The sequence below is a fragment of the Amblyraja radiata genome, chromosome 8, assembly GCF_010909765.2.
Source record: "Amblyraja radiata isolate CabotCenter1 chromosome 8, sAmbRad1.1.pri, whole genome shotgun sequence".
In the NCBI taxonomy this organism is placed as follows: Eukaryota; Metazoa; Chordata; class Chondrichthyes; order Rajiformes; family Rajidae; genus Amblyraja; species Amblyraja radiata.
In genome coordinates this window covers 46,117,022-46,137,674 of record NC_045963.1, presented here as the reverse complement: position 1 = coordinate 46,137,674, position 20,653 = coordinate 46,117,022, and the positions used below count along the sequence as shown (strand labels likewise).

General features: G+C 41.0%; 1 protein-coding gene across 6 annotated transcripts in view; it reads right to left on the bottom strand.

Moving 5' to 3' along the window:
- Nucleotides 1-1,025: 1,025 nt before the first annotated feature.
- The window catches only part of srsf7 (serine and arginine rich splicing factor 7), a 37,881-nt gene continuing 18,253 nt past the window's right edge, over nucleotides 1,026-20,653 (bottom strand). For 2 of the 6 annotated variants that reach the window (XM_033025792.1, XM_033025787.1), the window contains 8 exons: nucleotides 15,361-15,541; nucleotides 9,878-10,054; nucleotides 8,862-8,936; nucleotides 8,688-8,765; nucleotides 6,835-6,888; nucleotides 2,861-2,908; nucleotides 2,289-2,324; nucleotides 1,026-1,426 (listed from right to left, as the gene is read on the bottom strand). In XM_033025792.1, coding sequence (XP_032881683.1) covers nucleotides 1,372-1,426; nucleotides 2,289-2,324; nucleotides 2,861-2,908; nucleotides 6,835-6,888; nucleotides 8,688-8,765; nucleotides 8,862-8,936; nucleotides 9,878-10,054; nucleotides 15,361-15,541 — 704 coding nt within the window. In that variant the 3' untranslated portion in view covers nucleotides 1,026-1,371. Of the gene's footprint in view, nucleotides 1,427-2,288; nucleotides 2,325-2,860; nucleotides 2,909-6,834; nucleotides 6,889-8,687; nucleotides 8,766-8,861; nucleotides 8,937-9,877; nucleotides 10,055-15,360; nucleotides 15,574-20,653 lie in introns of all 6 variants that reach the window. The other 4 variants (XM_033025791.1, XM_033025790.1, XM_033025785.1 and 1 more) reach the window with 3 other exon arrangements.

The following is a 20,653-nucleotide window of genomic DNA, read 5'->3' as shown; positions in this document are numbered from 1 at the left end:
CATGTGTCTAGTAAATGTTCCATTCAATTAAACTTTCACTATTGTCTCTATAGAACTAATTGAGTCTCACCTCTCCTCACATTTTCTGATGAAATATCCAATTCCCTTTTGAAAATTATTCACTTTCAAACAGTTCAGTACAGTGCAGATTGTAACTTGCTTCACAATTTTTCCTCACTCTTCACTTAATTTATGTCTTTGACTCTTACATTTTATATACTTGTATATTTAGACTCTTGTAACTGGGAACAAAGTGCTTAAATAATTAATTACTAGTAATCAAAGTTTACAGATTTAAAAGCTCAATACATTTTGAAGTTTATGAAGTCGGATTTCTGCCTGTCATTTTTCCCAAAACTTTAAGCAAGAATTTTTTAAACACTTGGTTCGATGAATAGATTGAAATTTAATCAAAAGATCAATCCCACTTACAGATCTGTACCTGTTTTCCAAGAGCCTCCCCTCTGCAGTACTGAAATGACGATATTTCTCAATCCTTTTACATTAATTATATAGTGTAGAGCATCACATAGGATGGAGACATTTCTTTAGCCACAAGGTGGTGAATCTGTGGAATTAATTGTCACAGATGGCTGTGTCATGAAGTATTTTTAAAGCGGGGATTGATGGGTTCTTGATTAGTAAGGGTGTCATGGTTACGGGGAGAAGACAGGAAAATGGATTTGATCAAAATGCGAAAATTAGTTAGATCAGCCATGATCAAATGAAGGATCTGACTCACTGAGCCAAACGGCCTAATTCTGTTCCTAGTCATACAGCACAGAAACAGGCCCTTCGGCCCAACTCCTCCATGCCGACCAAAATGCCACATCTAAGCTAGCCCCATATCCCTCGAAACCTTTCCTATCCATGCACCTGTCCAAATGCCTTTCAAATGTCATTGTACCTGCCTCAATTACTTTCTTTGGCTCAGGTTCTTCAAATAAGTTAGTCTCCCATCCTACTACAATTAATATTGAATTAAATGCAATGATTCTGCACTGTATCCATAAAAACCACACCTCTCAGGACAATTCATTTATTTCTATTTCCAGATACAAAAATGTGATACACTTTGAATGGCTTGAGGAATCTGATATTACAACAAGAATACAACACAGTTATGCAGGGAAGAATGCAGATCACTCCATTTAGTCTCTAGGCTGTGCACTCTTTAAAAAAAAAATCTACCCACGCCAGATTTTCTCCACAAAAAGGGGGAAAAGGAAGCATGGAAATTAACTTAGAAACAAGCCCTTACATTTAAAATCAAATCAAAAACCCCACAAAGAACCAAAGGATTCCCGTACAACTTCAAAGAATGTAAACAAAAAAAACATTCATTCTAAAGTTTAGCTCTGTAAGTTGTACTTAGTCATTTAGGTCAGGGGTTGCAGTTCTACGAGAATTTTCAGATGGCGTGCGACTGTGGGAGGAAAAAAGTGTTGTTAGAACAAACTATATGGGCAAAGTTCATTTGCATCCATGCATATTTCAGGAGACTTATAAAGATCCAATCCCCATTCTATATATTGTGGTCTCTTCAAGGGAAAGGCATCGACATGAGGGTGTTTGCTGATACCATTTATCAAATTTTAGTTTGGGAATACAGCATGGAAACAGGCCCTTCTGTCCACCGAGTCCACGCTGACCATCGATCACCTGTTCACACTAGTTCTATCTCATCCACACCCGACACCCTCGGGGTAATTTACAGATGGCCAATTAACCTACACGTCCTTGAGATGTGGGAAGAAATCCACTCAGACACAGGGAGAATGTGCAAACTCCATACAGACAGCACCCGAGGTCAGGTTCAAACCAGGGTCTCTGGCACAGTGAGGCAGCAGTTCTACCAGCGGTGCCACTCTCTATTACATGACAATGTATTCTGGGACAGAGAGATTAGGATATATTACAGAAAAATAATTGGACAATAGTCCATAAACTGGGACAATAAGCTCAATATGGAATTTATAGGCTAATATCATTTCTCATGTATGTTACATGAGCAAGCCCTACCAAAACAAATTGTAGATGTTAAGATTAAACACAGACCACATTATGGTTGTTTGGGTAAACCACTCTATGCTATCAAGTAATGTTGGTTTGTCAATGAGAAAAATGTTAAATGCAGAAATAAAACTAAAGCAAGAATTCCACACATCTAAACAGGTTTTTGTAGCACCAATTCAGACATTAAAATAAGAACTTTAATACAAATAATTACAAAGTAGGTGAGGATAATCCAGTTTGTATATAATTTGTCAGTTTAAATAGTTCCTTACCTTCGCTTTGGTGAATGTGTTCTAGATATCGAGCGACTGTGTTTAGAATAGAAGAGGTAGAAGTTAATAGTATATCCAAAGGCCAACAGCAAGATCACAACTAGGCAAGAGAAAAGCAAAGTCACACTTCCCAGGTTCAGATTAACACCACAGAGGAAAAGGTATAGCTGTCTATTCAGCTAGAACAACCAGCCTAAATTCCAGAGATTCTTAAAGAGGAATAGTTTCCCCAGACTGACTGCCTTTGTCAAATTAGGACCTGGACGCAGGTCTAAAGCGCAAAAGACTGATGAGTACGAATCCAACCCAAACAGAAATGGCAAGATAAAACAATATCCAATAAGGACCTGCATCTTGCAGGAAGCAGGCATGAGCAGCACAGATGATTTTCCAAAATTCCATCACTAAAATCCCCCAAATGTAATCCTCAAATTACACTAAACCTGCAGTCCACTTGCAACTGGCTCAAGTGACACAATAGAGCAATTTAAAAACTGATAAGGAAGGGTTTGGAGGACAAGAAAAATGGACAAGTATTTCAACTTGAATAAATATTGTTTGATTTTCCTCACCTTCGAACAACAGAGCGAGACTTGGATCTTCTTGGAGGAGACAGAGATCTACAATAAAACATGTTTGATCAATATTTGCTATACATTTAAATGCAACACCCATGAAGATTAATTATTGTACAACTACAAGCCTCAACTAGAATCTACCATCTTTTGTCAACAGAACTCACAAAAAGGGGTTTCATTTGCAGACATGCATGTCCAAGAGGCCTGTAGATGGAAATGAGCTCAGATACACCAAGGGATCTGTGGCAATCTGGAGCTGGTTTGTAGCTTCCATTATCCATTCCCCCTAGAACCCAGCTGACCTGTTATAGCAAGTTTGTGTTCAGTTTGCTGCAAACTCCAGTTAGATCAGTAGTCAGACCCATGCCAGAGTATGGGCGACCCAAGCGAAGGGGATTGGAGAAATGGTAGCAGCGTTTACAAGACGGCAACAGCAAGGGAACAACTCAGGAAGCCAAGCCAGGGGTAGAGGTCAGCGATTGGGATGGGATGAGTCCAAAATGGAGAACTCTCCATGTGAACATTTATTCTTAAACCAACCAAGGAATTGATTTATTTGTTTTTAAATAAGCTGCAATTAGCCTTGAGCTTTAAATAGTCATTCACGATCAAGAATGTATTGCCATCCTAAGATTGTGAAACTACAATATCTGTTCCTTAATACAGGCATGATAAGTATTGGCCGGGGGTCCTGGAGGCCGGCTAGGCCCTTAGCAGGGTCCAGGGGCAGCGCCCAGGTGGGGGTTCAGAGGGCTCCTGCATTTTCAATAAATTGAAAGTAATTCCTAAGCTTTCTGCTGGTAGTTTACATAACAGAGGCTTAGAATTTTTCTAACACATAACCAGTAAAATAACCCCCAAAAGTTTCTAACACATAACCAGTAAAATAACCCCCAAAAGTTAAATGTTTAAAAATCTTTACAAAAAATGTTACCTAAATTTCTAAATGAGCTATTTGTAAACATGCCAAAAGAACACATCACCTTAGAAAAGTACCATCTCAAGGCATAATCATGCACAATATTGCAAGGCACAGTTAACTGTCAATACACTAATGCCACATCTCCAACGCTAAGAAAGTAGAAAACTAAAAACCTCTGTCAATAACAATGAAAACAAAAATTCCCCATATAAACAGAAAATCACCAGAAAGGGGAGGAGGTAGCTGCTGCCCGGGAGGTAGGGCCCCGCATCTCTCTAACCCCCACTATCATTGCCGGTACCATTCCCTTTCCAGTCGCAGTTCCATAAGGGAAACACAAAACACTGTTGTATTAATTAATTTATTTTCCCCACAAGAATGGAGGGGAGGGGATCAATACCCTGCAGCCATCACCACCGTCTTAGCTGTCCGGGCGTCCTGGTCACCCCGAGCCCACGCTCCAGATCGTGGTCCTGCGTCTCATGGCGCCGCCGGGCTGATCTCAACAGCAGCCAAAGATCATTGTTGTGTTCCCTCCGCCCACGGCCTCCTGCGTGTGTCGTCGTCCCCCCCCCCGCCCGCTATTGGCTGACCTTGCTGACTTCCATCATGAATCACAAGCTTGCCCGCCTCCAGACCAGTACCTCCACTGACTCTCCTTCCCTCACCCTTTCATTTTATGACCATGCCAACTAAACTGTGTCAAAATCAGGCACAAAAAATTGAAAAATCTGATTCATTATTAGGAAAAGAAAATCGGAATACCGATTTAAATCGGAAGAATATCATGCCTGCTAATATCATATTTTAAATACCTTCAATTCCTATTGAACTTCCATTAAATTACCAAAGTATGAAAACTGCTGCATCCATATTGCTCTCAGATGGTTGTTTTGTCCAAATAACACGAGCAACAAAATGGATATAGTTACAAACCTTGCATATTCATTTGGTTTCTGCATTCTTTATCTGAAGTTGTTAAATTATCACAGAATGAACTATGATAAAAGGGATTCCCCGGAGAAAGAATGATCATTTCATCTTTCATATTGTTTGTCCGAAATTAATGGCTGAACTCTGGTGGTTGAGAATATGCTGTTGAATTAACAGAATGTGTATGGATGGGACACATTGCGGTGGTCACTTTGTACCAATGCTGAAGTGAATGAATGTTTAGTGTTGGACGTACCAATCAAGAGACCATTGGAGACGCAAGGAACTGCAGATGCTGGTTTATAAGAAAGATAGTGCCTGAGTAACTCAGCCTGTCAAGCAGCATCTCTGGAGAACATAAATAGGTGATGTTTCAGGTCTGGACTGATGTCAAGCTGAGTGTTATACAGTCACAGAGCACAGAAACAGGCTCTTCACCCACTGTACATGCAGACCATGAAGTACTAATCCCCTCTATAGCACCTGTAGCCATCCATGCTTTGATGCACATGTTCCTCCAACCATGTACATGCAAGAACACCTGTCTCCACCCACACCAGAGGGGTACAGTTCGGTAATAATGAGTAGGCTGTTTAGGACTGAAATTTCTGCACTCAGATGGTTGTGAACTGTTGGAGGTCTCTATTCCCGCAGGCTGTAAATGCATTTATACCAGGTAGGGATCAATAAATTTCTGGGCATTAAGGCAAATCTATATTCAAGATTCAGTGAATTTTTATGGCAGTCAATTATCAATATTCCAGTGCTGCAAGAACTATCTCCTCTTCCCCCTCCCCCCACCCATCCAACTTAGTATGAGCAACAGGTTAATTACCGGAAAGACTATTACAAGAAAATTACAGGGTTCATACCCTTGGAACAGCTATAAATTCAAGGGCTTTTCAAGGACTTAAGGTCCGAAAATCCCATTTATAAGGACCAAAATCCAGCAAACATTGATGGTTTATCAGAGACTTGTATATAAATTGCTTGGTATTGGATGATTTGATTCTGTACCAAATAAAAAATAAGAAGGTTGGCTGGTCACCATCTCAGATTTGATTGAAAATCATGTTTTGCACACCTATGGTACAAAGAGCACAGTAGAAAAATCAACTTTCAACTCAAAGTTCCTTCGAAGTTATGAACCATTGATATAGCTCGAATTATTGCCAAATGCCCATTGGAATTTGGAGTTGAGACCTTGTTTTCTGTTGTGTTACATGTGTGCTCTGATGGACAGACACTGATTGTCAGGGAAATCTGAGGTGATCAGTCAATCCATTAGTCCAGGTTGCACAGAACGACACTAAACTACATAATAATTACACACAAGATGGGTAACTTATCAATATTTGTACTTCAATGGAGCACTGATGGTCCATTTTCTCATCTCTTAGTTGTTCAATCTGAAACCATGATAATGGAAAACCTTGCTTTTCAACCAGTCCCTGCAAACCTGTACTGTCCCTGCCTGCTTCAGTCTCCTTTATTGTCCCTGTACCCAAAAAGACAAGGATTACTGGTCTTAATGACTACAAGATTGTAGCCTATCACTACATCCCAGTGTATAACTAGCACAATAAAACATATCATACTTAATTTAATAATATGACTAAATATTGCAAGGTTGCACTCACTAATTATCATGAAATATAATTATCAAGCAAGTAAAGAAAAAGACGGTGATCAAGTATTTTTAGAGGTGCCGGCCCGCCACCAACTCGCCCCGACTCTCCCGCATCTCTGGGCCTACACACGCACCCACTCCGTCGACCCTCACCTCTCCACCGGCAATCAGCGAGCCGGAGCCGTCACCTCACCAGAGTTCGAGGCACCAGGCCCACAACCTCCACGATGCAGATAGCACGTGGTCTGAATCTGCTGGATCCTAGTGCTCCTCCACTGCCTCATACAGGGAACGTCATTAGCAAACATATCTAACAATGTTTCCCGATTTTTAATAAAAATACACATTATAAATTTGATGAAAAACAGCACATTGCATGAATACTTTTATCGTAAAGAGTGAATTTAAGGACTTTCAAGGCTTTGAAAAAGTTTTGAATTTCAGGACTTTCAAGGACCATACGAGTCCTGCCATTAAACTGACCTGCTTCTCTGCCTTAAGGGGGACCTGGATCTGGATCGTGACCTCGATCGAGACCTGTACAAAATATTATCACAAAACTGAAAACAAGATATATGATGAGCTAAAGCTAGCTATTACAAAATACTTACAGGTACTTGGGTAAACTTGGAAGAAACATTCCCCAATCCTCCCAAAGTGCATTGATGTCATCTACAGTTGACTCTCAATTATCCAGAGTAATGAAGTGTGCATCTCAATAAATAATGCAAAAATACAGATAATACAATGCACATTAAAAAAAAGGCATTGGAACCAGACACAAAGTGCTGGAGTAACTCAGGGGGTGAGGCAGCATCTCTGGAGAACATGGTTAGGTGATGTTTCCAAAGAAGGCTTCCGACCCAAAACGTCATCTATCCATGTTCTCCAGAGATGCTGCCTGACCCGCTGAGTCACTCCGGCACTTTGCATCTTTTTTTTGCTTTTCTTGTTTCTCCAGGCATTGGAAACTCTTGCACAGTACATTTAAATGGAGATGATCACCGTTATTTAGTAACTGTACAAGGTAAATATTGGGTCGCACACTTGCAGTGGTTGTATTGCATCAAAGATACGCAGTTAAAGGAATTTCGCTGCCAGGAATGGTGGTGGAGGCAGATACGAGACTTGTATCAGCACATGGATATGCAGGGAATGGATTGTGTGCAAGCAGAGCAGATTAGTTTAACATGGCATCATGTTCGGCAGACATTGCAGGCTGAAGGGCCTGATCCTGTGTTGTTCTATGGTCTGCTTCTGGTGAGATTAGCAGCACTGCACTTAGAATAAGGTTACTACTGATAGGGAATGAACATCAAACTTGATTCAAACTGCCTGCTTGTCATGTAATTGCAAAGTAATTCTATGTAATGCAAACTGAAACCATCTTAAAATCCAGTTTTATGACAATAGAAAGAATTCACACAACAGTTGACGAGATGTACGATTGTTCAAAGTTGAACTAATTTGCAAATTGTCAATTTTGACTAATTGTCAAAACCTGGAATTGCTAGAAACACCTTCATTGACCAGAAATATTAACTTCAGTTTCTCTCTCTCCACAGTTGCTATTTGACCTGCTGAGTACTTCCAGCATTTAGTTTTGTTGTAGATTGTAAGAAAATGGAAAGATGAACTGGGCCTTCTGCTCACAATGTTTGTGCTGAACATGATGCTAGATAAGTTGATCTCCTCTGCCTACACGTAGTCCACAACCTTGCATACCCATGTGCCTATTTAAAAGCCTCGTAAAACTCTCATACCTGCCTGCACCACCACCCCTGGCAGTGCGATCCATGCCGCACCACTCTTTAAAGAAAAAGGTTGCCCTGCACATCTTTAAACTTTGCCCTTCTCACCTTAAAGCTATGCCGTCTAATGTTGGACATTTCCACCCTAGGGAAAAAGATTTTGTCAACCCTATATATGCCTCATGGTTTAACATACCCATCAGGTTTTTCCTCAGCCCCGATGTTCTTGCTTTCCAATTATCTACACGGATGCAATTACTGTCATCCGAATACATTAAATTACATGGATAGCCACAGTCCAAATTTACCAATTGGGTAATGCGTTCCCCGGGATCACAACTTCTCTTCGATGGGCAACATTTTTATAAAGTTGTCAGGCAAGAAAGAAAACATCTAATTTGTAGAATATAATGATAAGTAAACTGGAGATCAATTTTTAAACAATGAATCGAGGAGGAAGAGAGGGCAAGGAATGCTTTGTAGCCGGAGTAACTCAGTGGGTCAGGCAGCATCTCTGGAAGACATGGACTGGAGATTTTTCGGATCAGGCCCTTGTTTAGACTCTAAACAATGTTTAATGCTCACCTGGACCTTTTAGTAGAGAAAGACCTGGACCTCCGAGGAGAAAATGATCTGGATCTCCGAGGAGAGATTGACCTGGACCTTGACAAGGTTGGAACAGTTATTGTTACATCACACAAGACATCCTCAAACCCACAGGAACCACCCTTTAACAGTAAACCGGCATTGAAGACGTACCTTCTGCCACGGCTACGGCTGTGTGAACGAGTATATCTCCTTCCACGTGATCTTGAGCGTGACCTAGACCTGGATCTGGTTTGACAAGAGGGAGGTTAAATTCAGCTATTTTGGCATCACAGTCATGGAATACCTCTGGTGAAATCAGAATATGATTGCTACAATACAGTATACGTGTCTGTCATTTTGATAGACAATGTGGGGGCCTACATATTTACATATTTTAGATTAAATCTACATAATGCAGACCCATTAAAAAAATAATTACATTTGTTTTACCATTTTGTGAATTGTAAAAACACTTGTAAGTGGTACGTAAAGTAAACCTTGCAAGTTTGCAGGTCAGTCGACCCCCTCTTTGGACCAAGGTCAAGCAGATCTAGGCGATCTAGAAGTATCTATCAGATCATCGCAGCATCTAGATGTTCTTCAATCTAACGACGATCAAATTGACAGCCAAATGAGCCAATGTGAGGCTTGATTGACGCAGGATGGTTTGTCTACGAGGGAATGCGGTCAATATGGTGTTCCTCTAGAAAGGGGCCCAATTGAAAGCCAATTTACAGCATAACGGCGATCACCTTGTCTCATTCTCATACATTTTCTGCCCTCAAAAGAATCTTAAAGGTGAAGCTAGTTGTAGCAGGTTCTCGAGGGGATCGGGCCTCATGCCAATCACCGTATGCTCTAGGCGCATCAATACTGTTGGATTTGCTAGATGCCTCAGCCTGATATCATGAGGCTCACGACATTCTGAATCGCGGTGACTGACTCAAACGAAGAAACCTGAAAGGTTTGGACCAGGTGGAATCATTAATATTCAAAACATTCACAGTGAAACTCAAAGTTAAGCAAAGAAAATAATGCCACAAGACCTGATTAGCACTTAAATGTAAAGCAGCAAGAAGCAACAATAAAGCACAGCATTTCTTTATTCAGATTAAAATAAAGCTGCTTAAATATATTTTAAAAGCGTTTAAGCGATATCAATAGTCAATGCGAATGGTATCTCGTACCTGCTCCTCCTGCGCCGACTATAGCGATGACAGTCATAAGCATAATGACCCTTTTCTCCACATTCATAGCATCGGTCATTTGGGTCAAAGGGTCGCCGGGCTGGTGGGCGCTCAAAGCGTGAGCGCCGAGGCATTCCTGTTGATAATTCCACTCGAACACGCGAACCACAAATTACCCTTAAGTTAAAGAAATTGCTGTTTACACAGATATCCCCGCATAAAGCGCCATTAAAATAACCAATATTGTCCTTATGTCTGGTTTAGTTTATTATTGTCACGTGTACCGAGGTACGGTGTAAAGCTTTTTTGTTGCATGCTGTCCAGTCAGCGAAAGGTATTGTAATGAATGATCATAGATCCACTTCTGGGACCAGCACCCAGAGTTTCCTGGCTTCAGCGCCATCTTGCGATAGATATCATTGGTATTATAAGGCTTCAGTGAAACTCAGCATATTATTTCAGGTTGCATACCATGAGATCTGTTAATTGAGCTTTTACCACACAAACCATGTTTGCCAGATTTACTCGACCTGAAGCCCACCTCTATGCATATATATTTCTGCAGCAGTGATATGAACACAACTGGGTCAACAACTTATCAAAGCATACAAAGAAGTAGAAATCATGCCAAACTCCAACATAAAAATGTTATTCATCTGAAAAAAAATCTTGAAAATTAGCCATGGTTCTGACCAAAATTTCAAGAGAAGAAAAAAAACAACTTTTTCCATCAGTATGAAGACGTAAAGTCAAAACCATCAATTTGAACTCATCGGGGATGTGGTGGTGCACTCGGTGGTGGTGTAGTGGGGGTGGGGAGAGGGAGGTAAAGATAAAGTACTTACCCCCCCTTTAAAACTTAGAGACAAGCAAACAGGAACATGGCTGAGACAATTAAAAAGGACAATTTATTAAAAGAAAAACAGACATTATAGCCATTAAGCTGTATATTAGGTTGAGAAGCAATAAACACAATAACATCATCCATTCTGGTGAAAATTAAATATACCAAAAACACAGAAACTCATGGACAGCAACAAGTTATATATCAACATAAAAGTTAACAAAATAAGGGTCTCAACCCGAATCGTCGCCCATTCCTTCTCTCCATAGATGCTGTCTCACCTGCTAAGTTTCTCCAACATTTTGTGTCTCTCCAACATTTTGTCTACCTTTAACAAAATATGATCTCTGTTAGCATCCTACCTTTAAAAAGGGAGACTAATGGCCGGTTCTCACGGTGCGACCTGACGCAAGATGTCACCAGAGTGAAGTGGTCGTGGTCCAGCACGAGTTCCGCACGATATAACGGGGGGTAGATAAAGAGTTCCCACGGTACTCGGCAATTCTGTCATTTGTGCGAGTGATTTGTCCGTCTCCCGATCTTTCCCGTTAATCGTGAATGAACATCGTGGACTGTAGTGTAGTTAATCACGTGGCACAAATGATGTCACTTTTTTTCACACACTATATAAATATCCTCCGTTCGTAGAATTGGCTCATTTGCAGACATGCCTATACAAAGTTGGTTCAAGTACAGGCTGGTTGTTATTTTCATTGACGCGCTGTATGCATTAGCGCAACATGTGCATCGAAAACGCTTGCGTGAAGGCAGAAGGGTGAGATTAATTAAAAAGAGAATTAAGAGGAAGTCTCACTGGGTTAAGCCCATGTTTCAACGGAGACCTCAATTTGGACAATATGAGCAACTGCTTAATGTGCTGCGCGAAGAGGATAAAAGTGCATTCAAAAACCTTGTCAGAATTTCACCCGAGCTCTTTAACGAGTTAAAGAATAATTTGGGACCTCTGCTGAAGAAGACTGACACTGTAATGAGAAAGGCACTGGAACCAGGGTTGCGCATAGCAATCACCCTCCGCTACTTGGCCTCAGGCGATTCTTATAAAAGTCTATCTTACAACTTTCTTATCGTCTGCTGAGGCTATTGGGGAGGCAACAGCTACTGGGGAGGCAATCTCAAATCCACCTTGATCACCCTCTCCCTGCTCCAAGGAGCCCACAGGCAGTGGTATCTCTGGCATCTCCTCTTGCCTCTCCACCTGTCTCTCTTGCTGAGTCTCCTCCTCATTTACCTGCATGGCTAAAAACTTTCTGACTTTCTTTGACCCCTTTCTTTGCGCTTTTCTGAGAGGCATCTCTGCAAGTCTTACTGTGAAAAAGATTCTCAAACAATGACAATTAGGTGGGACGTCCTCGATGGACACATGGTCCATTGGCGATATTGAGACCACCTTTTTTACTCACCTTATGTCCCCTCTGTCAAGCTTCCGGGTTTACCGTTCGCAGGAGTTCCCACGGTACCCGCAAGAGTCATTACGGATATCGCACTGGCATCTGCGTTCATACAATGTTGCAACGCTCACCAAAAAGTGCTCAAGTCACTCTTGGAGAAATTCAAAAATGTTTGAATTTTCTCCCGACCTTACAAAGTTACACGACTACCTGCCGTTAGCGCCACGGAGGTCCTCAGTGGTCCACGAATGCCATACTGTTATCGCAGGAGGTTCCCACGATGTTAAACTCTTGTTAAGTCTTGCGTCAGGTCGCACCGTGAGAAAGCCCTTTAAGTGTGGCAATTTACTATCCAATAACTTTCTGCAATGTCATTGGCTTCAGCTTTTATGTTTAGGGGCTTACAAAAAAAGAAGACAGTGATGAGTGGGTTAAAGTGATAGAAGGCAAATAGAGACTTCTGTTGAAAAACACAGGTCAGCTGTGACTGATACCAACACCAGTGGAAGAGTCTTGAAGAAAAAAACTTTTATTGGCATTTACCACTTATGTTAATGTCTCTTTTTATTAATATCTGGGAGAAAAGGGAATCCAAAGAAAGAGGCAAGCACAGCCTTGTGAATTAATTATAGTTATGAAGCTGTAGTAGAGTTTAGTAATGATCTCACGGTAAATCCACCATCCTGTGGAATTGCCGAGGCCATTAAATCCTAATTTGTGGGCGACTAAATCAATTTGAAGAGCCTATTAATACGATTCAAAAGGTACAGAACAAAGCAAAAACACATTAATAAAACCTATAACGAGTTGCTGTCGAACTCCGTCTCAAAATGAAATAACTATTGCACTTTGTGCACTCTCTAATATCCATGCAGTCAGAAACTTTCAGGTAGTAAAAATGAAGTTTCAAAAGTACACCGTCGCACGTGCTGAGATGAGCTAATATGCACTCTTTGGTCAGCTGAACATGCTCCTTCACAAAACAAATGGTTAGAACTTCAAATCAACCAAACTCCAATAAAACTTTAAATTTACGTATCTTAGCCATACTTAATACTTTTTGCTTCATGAACATTTCCTCAGCTAATCAAAGTGCACAGTAGAAAAATGTTGACCGTAGAATTTTGCAGTGAGTCATGGTGTTACTCCGGTGTACAAATTCACATTTCCACCATGTTTCCAAATCTGTAGGAAGCATTCAAAGACAACAAAGTCCAGATTCAGAGGAATAATCCCATGTCATCCTTAAAATATTCAAAAAACACCTCAGTTATAGAGATTAGCACAACTGTAGAAGCCAATGTCTGCTGTAAATGTCAGACAACAGAAATAATTGGGTCACCTCGTCCAATATCGTTTTCAATAAAAGTAGCCTACCAAATGTGTACCAGTTGTACATTTCATGAGTTCTAGTGACAGGGTGGAGCGGCTGGACAAGGTAAGCCATCAATACAACCTCAGCCTCAAAAATGAACCAAAATGAACTGTTAATTATTACAGGTGTCAGAGGTTATGGGGAGAAGGCAGGAGAATGGGGCTAGAAAGGAGATAGATCAGCCATGATTGAATGGCGGAGTAGACTTCAAGGGCCAAATGGCCTAATTATGTTCCTATCACTTATGAAAATATGCTTATGAAAAGACACTTCTCTTCATCACTGTGGCAGAGGTATGCGTGGTAGAGGTTCCCTCCCACATCCAAAAAACATGTGGGTGTATAGGTTAAATGGTCTCCGAATTGTCCCTAGTGTGTAGGGAGTGGATGCGAAAGTGGGATAATAGAGAACAGGCATGGGCAAACTGGACTAGGTGGTCAGCATGGACTCAGTGGGCTAAAGAGTTGGATACCGAGTTGGATGATCAGCCATGATCATATTGAATGGCGGTGCAGGGTCGAAGGGCCGAATGGCCTATTCCTGCACCTATTTTCTATTGTTTCTATGTAAGAGCTCGTTTCAATATGCTTCACTAAACATTCGAACAGGAACGAGTAAATAGAGCAGAAATCACTGTGTAGAATATAACTCACTTAGGGCTACACAGTGGCGCAGCGCTAAAGTTGCTGCCTTAGTGCCAGAGACCCGGGTTCGATCTTGACTACAGGTGCTCTCTGTACGAGAGTTGCACATTTTCCCTGTGACCGCGTCGTTTTAGACAATAGACAATTTTTCCAGGTGCTCCGCCTTCCTCCCACATTCCAAAGACATGCAGGTTTGTAGGTTAATTGGTTTCTGTAAATTGTCCCTAGTGTGTAGGATATAACCAGTGTAAGAGTGATTGCTGGTTGGTGCGGTCTCAGTGGGCCAAAGAGCCTGTTTCCATGCTGTACCTCTAAACTGAACAAACGGACCCTAGCCAGGTAGAAGAGCAGTGATGCACATCTTCAGTGACTGGACATCGGATCTGATGGGAAAATAGTACTGGTATCCTGACAGAGAACATGACATCTGAGGAAGCTGCTTGTCATTTCCACAACTGCCAGATTGCTCGTGTTTAATATGCAGTAATGGCCGCTGCCATTGTTTTCTTATCCATACACGGTTGTACTTGTTATACACATATACAAAGTTGTCCATTTATCACTCAGACACAGCCTAATATTGAAAGGGGGTGCTAAATTCAAATGGTAAAGTTAATCTAACATTATTCACTTCATTTAGAATATCATGGATGATGCTCAAATGTTCCATATCCTCAGAGTAGAACATACAATGCCCAGCAACCATAAATAAAACAAGTATATCGCTTCAGAAGAAAAAAAGGCATTTATGAGTGCCCTATTACTTCCATGCTATATTCTACAAGGTGGCAAAACACTGCCATTCAATACCCAAATAAAGTACAGTAAACTCACAAATATATTTATGCATTTGGAATTCTCACCACCAATAAAAATTTCAACGAATATGCGTAAACGGCTATGCATGGCCTGCAAAGGATAGTTTTGTCTAATACATATCGCTTTGTCTTTGAATTTCTGTGTAAAAGGAGATTAAATATAGTGCGGATATTTGGAAATAGAATACTTGGGATTTTTTTAAAGCAATTCTCATGCATTCAGCACCCCGTCCATTCTCTGTGGATGCTGATGGTAAAGAACATGCTGTAACAAAGCATTCTGACCAGTTTTCAACACAACTGAAAACATTGATGTTATGTAATAAGAATAACAGATAACAACAAAAGCATGACTATATCAATGGCATTTAGTTTCCTTTAAGGTCGACTTACATGCCATCCAAACCACGAACAGCATCTTCAGCATCTCGTGGCTCCTCAAACTCCACAAAAGCAAAACCAGGGGGATTCCGTGCTATCCAGACAGTCCTCAGTGGTCCATAGTAGCTGAATGCACGCTCTAGTTCCCCTTTACCGGCACCTGTTCCCAAGTTACCTACATAGACCTTGGTTTCTGTTGAGATGCACATCAGACATCATTAGAGTCTGCAAAACAAAACACTAAGTAAAACTGCTTTAAAGATTTTCAAAGGGAAACTAGACTATAGAATGGAACAAAAACATACATTACATTGTATATTGAGACCCATTTAAAAACCATAGCTACAATTTAAGAAAATACAGCAAAAGGTGCTATTAAATTAACTGTCTTCATTCAAATGACTTCTTTAATATCCATAGATAATGAACACAAATGTTTGCACAAGTAGTTGAACATCACTGAGAAATGCCTTTGCACTACATGTTGAATTTTATCCGTCTGAAGGATTGCATCAGATTCATTTGGCATAAGATTCATTTAGAACCAGAATATCAATGGCTCAACAACCACACAAAACTAATTGGAAGTTATGATATAACTAATTAAAACAATTGGAAAGATCTATTCATTCTTCAGTAACTGATGAACAAAGAAAAGATCAAACTAAGTTTATAAATATGTCCAGCTTTCATGAAATAGAGTAAAGATCCCGAGAGCAAAAGGCTGCCCGAGAACAAAAGGATCAGGTGGAGACAGTGATAGGAAAGACAGGCTAGTGAGTAATACGACAGTGCAATGCACTGAAACACAAGTGATTCCCTAGACTTGCATGTTGAGCACCATCCAATCATAAGTTCTCATCTGGTTCCACTGTCAGCACTTACCTCAGTCCAAGCGCTATACCAGGTTGAGTATTAACTAGCCTTGGAAAACATTTTGTTATAGTATCTATCGTAGATAGAAAATTATTTGTTGGCTATCCCAGTTAGACGAGGCATTAAACATTTTCCAAGCACTAGACAGTCACAAAAAGAATCATGACACTGCTCTTCAGAAGTCCCCTGATGTCATGACCAACATTCCTTCATCAACCATCAGGAAAAGTAGTTTTACATTTTCCTTTATTAGATTGCAACTTGAGGTAAAGGGGTCTTAGGCAGTTAAATACAACATTTTATATTAACTGAACCGATGAACAAGTCTACAATGGGCCACACTTTAAAAGTTTCATGGTAATTTATTTAAATTCATTTGAACATGTAGTAAGCCAATAACCATGAAGCTGTGGAAATAACAAAAGAAAATAACAAGAGACAAGTGCAGGAAATATACTAATCAGGGTTTCACACGAGTGATGTTTTGGCACTGTAAACTGCAAATATTGGCTTGGATTTTGCAGTGAAATGGCAGCAAAACTATCATTCAATATTACATGGAGAAATAGATGACATTATTTTGATTTAATAACTTTTTTTGCTTAAATTTGCAACACATCTATGCAAAAAAGAGAAAGGTCTGGTGTGAGTCTGCCTCCACCTTTAAATTCCAGATCAGATATACAAAAGGACTGGGTACTCTCTACAGCCTCACCTCCAAAACCAGAAATACTTAATATAAACATCAAATATAGAAATCAAAAGATTATATATTTTAGAGCATTTTGGAGTGGCGCAGCTGGTAGAGCCGCTGCCTCACAGATGTGACGTAGTTGAGTAGCCATCAACTGCTTATTTCCATATTGAATGCAGGTTATTTGAAACCCATCATAAAAACATTTCCTAGAATAAATGTACAAACTCCTGAAAAAACATAAATTTACTTTAAAAATTGTGATGATTTCTGTGATGTGTACAGGATGTGTGACTGGTTTGCCGAGGGTGGCACGGTGTTGCAGCTGGTAGAGCTGATGCCTCAGTGCCAGAGACGTGGGTTCAATCCTTACTTTAGAAATACAGCATGGAAACAGACCTTTCGGCCCACCAAGTATGTGCCTACCAGCGATCCACCTCGTACTCCAACATTATCCTACACACCAGGATCAATTTAGAATTTCACTGAAACCAATTAACTTACAAACACATAAGTTTTAGGCGTGTGGGAGGACGCGTTTTCAGTGAGAACGTACAAATTCCGTATAGACAGCACCCGTAGTCAGGATCGAACTTGGATCTCTGGTGCTGTAAGGCAGCAGCTCTACCGCTACGCCACTGTGCCTCCCTACAAGAGGAATCGAATATAGGAGCAAAGAGGTCCTTCTGCAGTTGTACAGAACCCAAGTGAGACTACACCTGGAGGTTTACATGGTTAATTCCCGGGATGGCGGGACTGTCATATGCTGAGAGAATGGAGCAGCTGGGCTTGTACACTCTGGAGTTTATAAGGATGAGAGGATATCTCATTGAAACATATAAGATTGTTACGGGTTTGGACAACTCTAGAGGCAGGAAACATGTCCCTATGTTGGGGGAGTCCAGAACCAGGGGCCACAGTTTAACAATAAGGAGTAAGCCATTTAGAACGGAGACGAGGAAACATTTTTTCTCAAAGAGAGTGGTGAGTCTGTGGAAATCTCTGCCTCAGAGGGCGGTAGAGGCAGGTTCTCTGGATGCTTTCAAGAGAGAGCTAGATAGAGCTCTTAAAAATAGCAGAGTCAGGGGATATGGGGAGAAGACAGGAACAGGGTACTGATTGGGGATGATCAGCCATGATCACATTGAATGGCAGTGCTGGCTCGAAGGGCCGAATGGCCTACTCCTGCACCTATTGTCTACTTTGGGTGCTGTGTACATTTTCTCTGTGATCACGTGGGTTTTCTCCAGGTGCTCTGGTTTGCTCCCATATCTTCAAAAAAAGATTTGTAGATTGATCCTGTAATTTGCCCCCAACGTGTAGGACGTGGAAGCAAAATTAGGATAGTGTAGAACTAGTGTGAACGGGTAATTGATGGTCCACGTGGACTCAGTGGGCCAAAAGGCCTGTTTTCATGTTGTATCTTGTAATCAAATCCATTTTGTAACTAGTACAAACATCTTAGAAACATAGAAAACAGGTGCAGGAGTAGACCATTCGGCCCTTCGAACCATTCATGGCTGATCATCCAAAATCAGTACCCATTCCCTTGATTCCATTAGCTCCAAGAGCTGTATCTAACTCTATCTTGAAAACATCCAGCGAATTGGCCTCCATTTCCTTCTTTGGCAGAGAATTCCAGATTCACAACTTTCTGGGTGAAAAAGTTTTTCCTCATCAAGTCTTAAATGGCCTACCCCATATTCTTAAACTTACTCCCCTCACATTCCCAATCCGACCTCTCTGTCCTGGGTCTCCTCCATTGCCAGAGTGAGCAACACCGGAAATTGGAGGAACAGCACCTCATATTCCGCCTGGGTTGCTTGCGTCCGGATGGCATGAACGTTGAATTCGCCCAGTTTTGCTAGTCCTTGCTGTCTCCTCCCCTTCCTTAACCCTCGAGCTGTCTCCTCCCATCCCCCCGCCCTCGGGCTCCTCCTCCTCCCTTTTTCCTTCCTTCTCCCCCTCACCCCCCATCAGTCTGAAGAAGGGTTTCGGCCCGAAACGTCGCCCATTTCCTTCGCTCCATAGATGCTGCAGCACCAGCTGAGTTTCTCCAGCATTTTTGTGTACCTTCTTAAACTGTGACCCCTGGTTCTAGACTCCCCCAACGGGAACATTTTTCCTGCATCTAGCCTGTCCAATCCTTTAACAATTTTATATGTTTCTATAAGACTCCCTCTCATCCTAAATTCCAGTGAATACAAGCCCCATCGATCCATTCTTTCATCATGTCAGTCCCGCCACCCCGGGAATTAACCTGGTGAACCTACGCTGCACTCTGTCAATAGCAATAATTCCTCAAATTAGACCAAAATTGCACACAATACTCCAGGTACGGTCTCACCAGGGACTTGTACAACTGCAGTAGGACCTCCTTGCTCCTAAACTCAAATCCTCTCGCAATGAAGGCCAATTGCCATTAGCTTTCTTCACTGCCTGCTGTACCCGAATGCTTGCTTTCAGTGACTGATGTGACTCACCCAAACTATCCAAATCACACTGCAACATCATAGCATCCTCCTCGCTGCTCACACTGCCAACCAGCTTTGAGTCATCCGCAAACTTGGAGATGTTACATTTAATTCCTTCATCTAAATCGTTGATATATATTGTAAATAACTGGGATCCCAGCACTAAGACTTGCAGCACCCCACTAGTCACTGCCTGCCATTCTGAAATGGACCCGTTAATTCCTACTCTTTGCTTCCTGTCTGCCAACCAGTTCTCTATCCATGTCAATACCTTACCCCCAATACAATGTGCTCTAATTTTGCACAATAATCTCTTGTGGGGACCTTATCAAAGGCTTTTGAAAGTCCAGACAAGTGACAAATGTCTCGACCCAAAATGTCATCTATCCATGTTTTCCAGAAATGATGCCTGAACTACTGAGTTACTCCAGCACTTTGTGCCCTTTTGAGAAGATATTGACAACAAGTAACTGAGCAGAAACTTTGTGTCAAAATGCAAAGCCACTGTGCTTTTCAGATTATTCAAGATATTTCAATAACCTGGTCAAAAGCCAAATGAGGAATCAAACCTTTCCCAACATCCATATGTACTAGAACCATATCCAATTTTAAAGAAAACACAAATTCTACACTCAGTTGAATTTGACATAGCTTAACTGTTTACATTAAAGGTTCCATATATGACACCAGTGAACCAACTTCTCATACGAGGATTTCATTGTATTTACTCTCTCAATATTTGTATGCACCTTCATTGGCGAGCTGGATTACAGTTTGCACAGCAAGATTACAAGAATGCAACATGCATTTACATATTAGAAAATAATGCAGTCACAATCATAAACTAATCACAGTGAGGAGCTTTGTCTGCAGTTTCTTAATATAATAAGGAATTGCATTCCAGTAAAAAGAACAGTATGTTGTCAAATGAAGAATATAAAATGATTAAATCTAAAAAAATTGTAGAATCAAAAATTCACATTAATAGATATGCCACGCAAAGTCACTTGCACCAAATCTGGCCGCAGTGAAGAATTTACATAATCATTATACTACTCCACTATCACACACCATGTCCCAAACAACTTCACATAGAATCACAGAAAGTTTGTAAATTGGATGCCATTCATTCAGCATACCCGCGTCAGCCAGAAAGGTACTTGCACTCTAACCACAATTTTTCAAATACATAGAAGGGTCTCGGCCCGAAACATCACCCATTCCTTCTCTCCAGAGATGCTGCCTGTCCCATTGAGTCTTC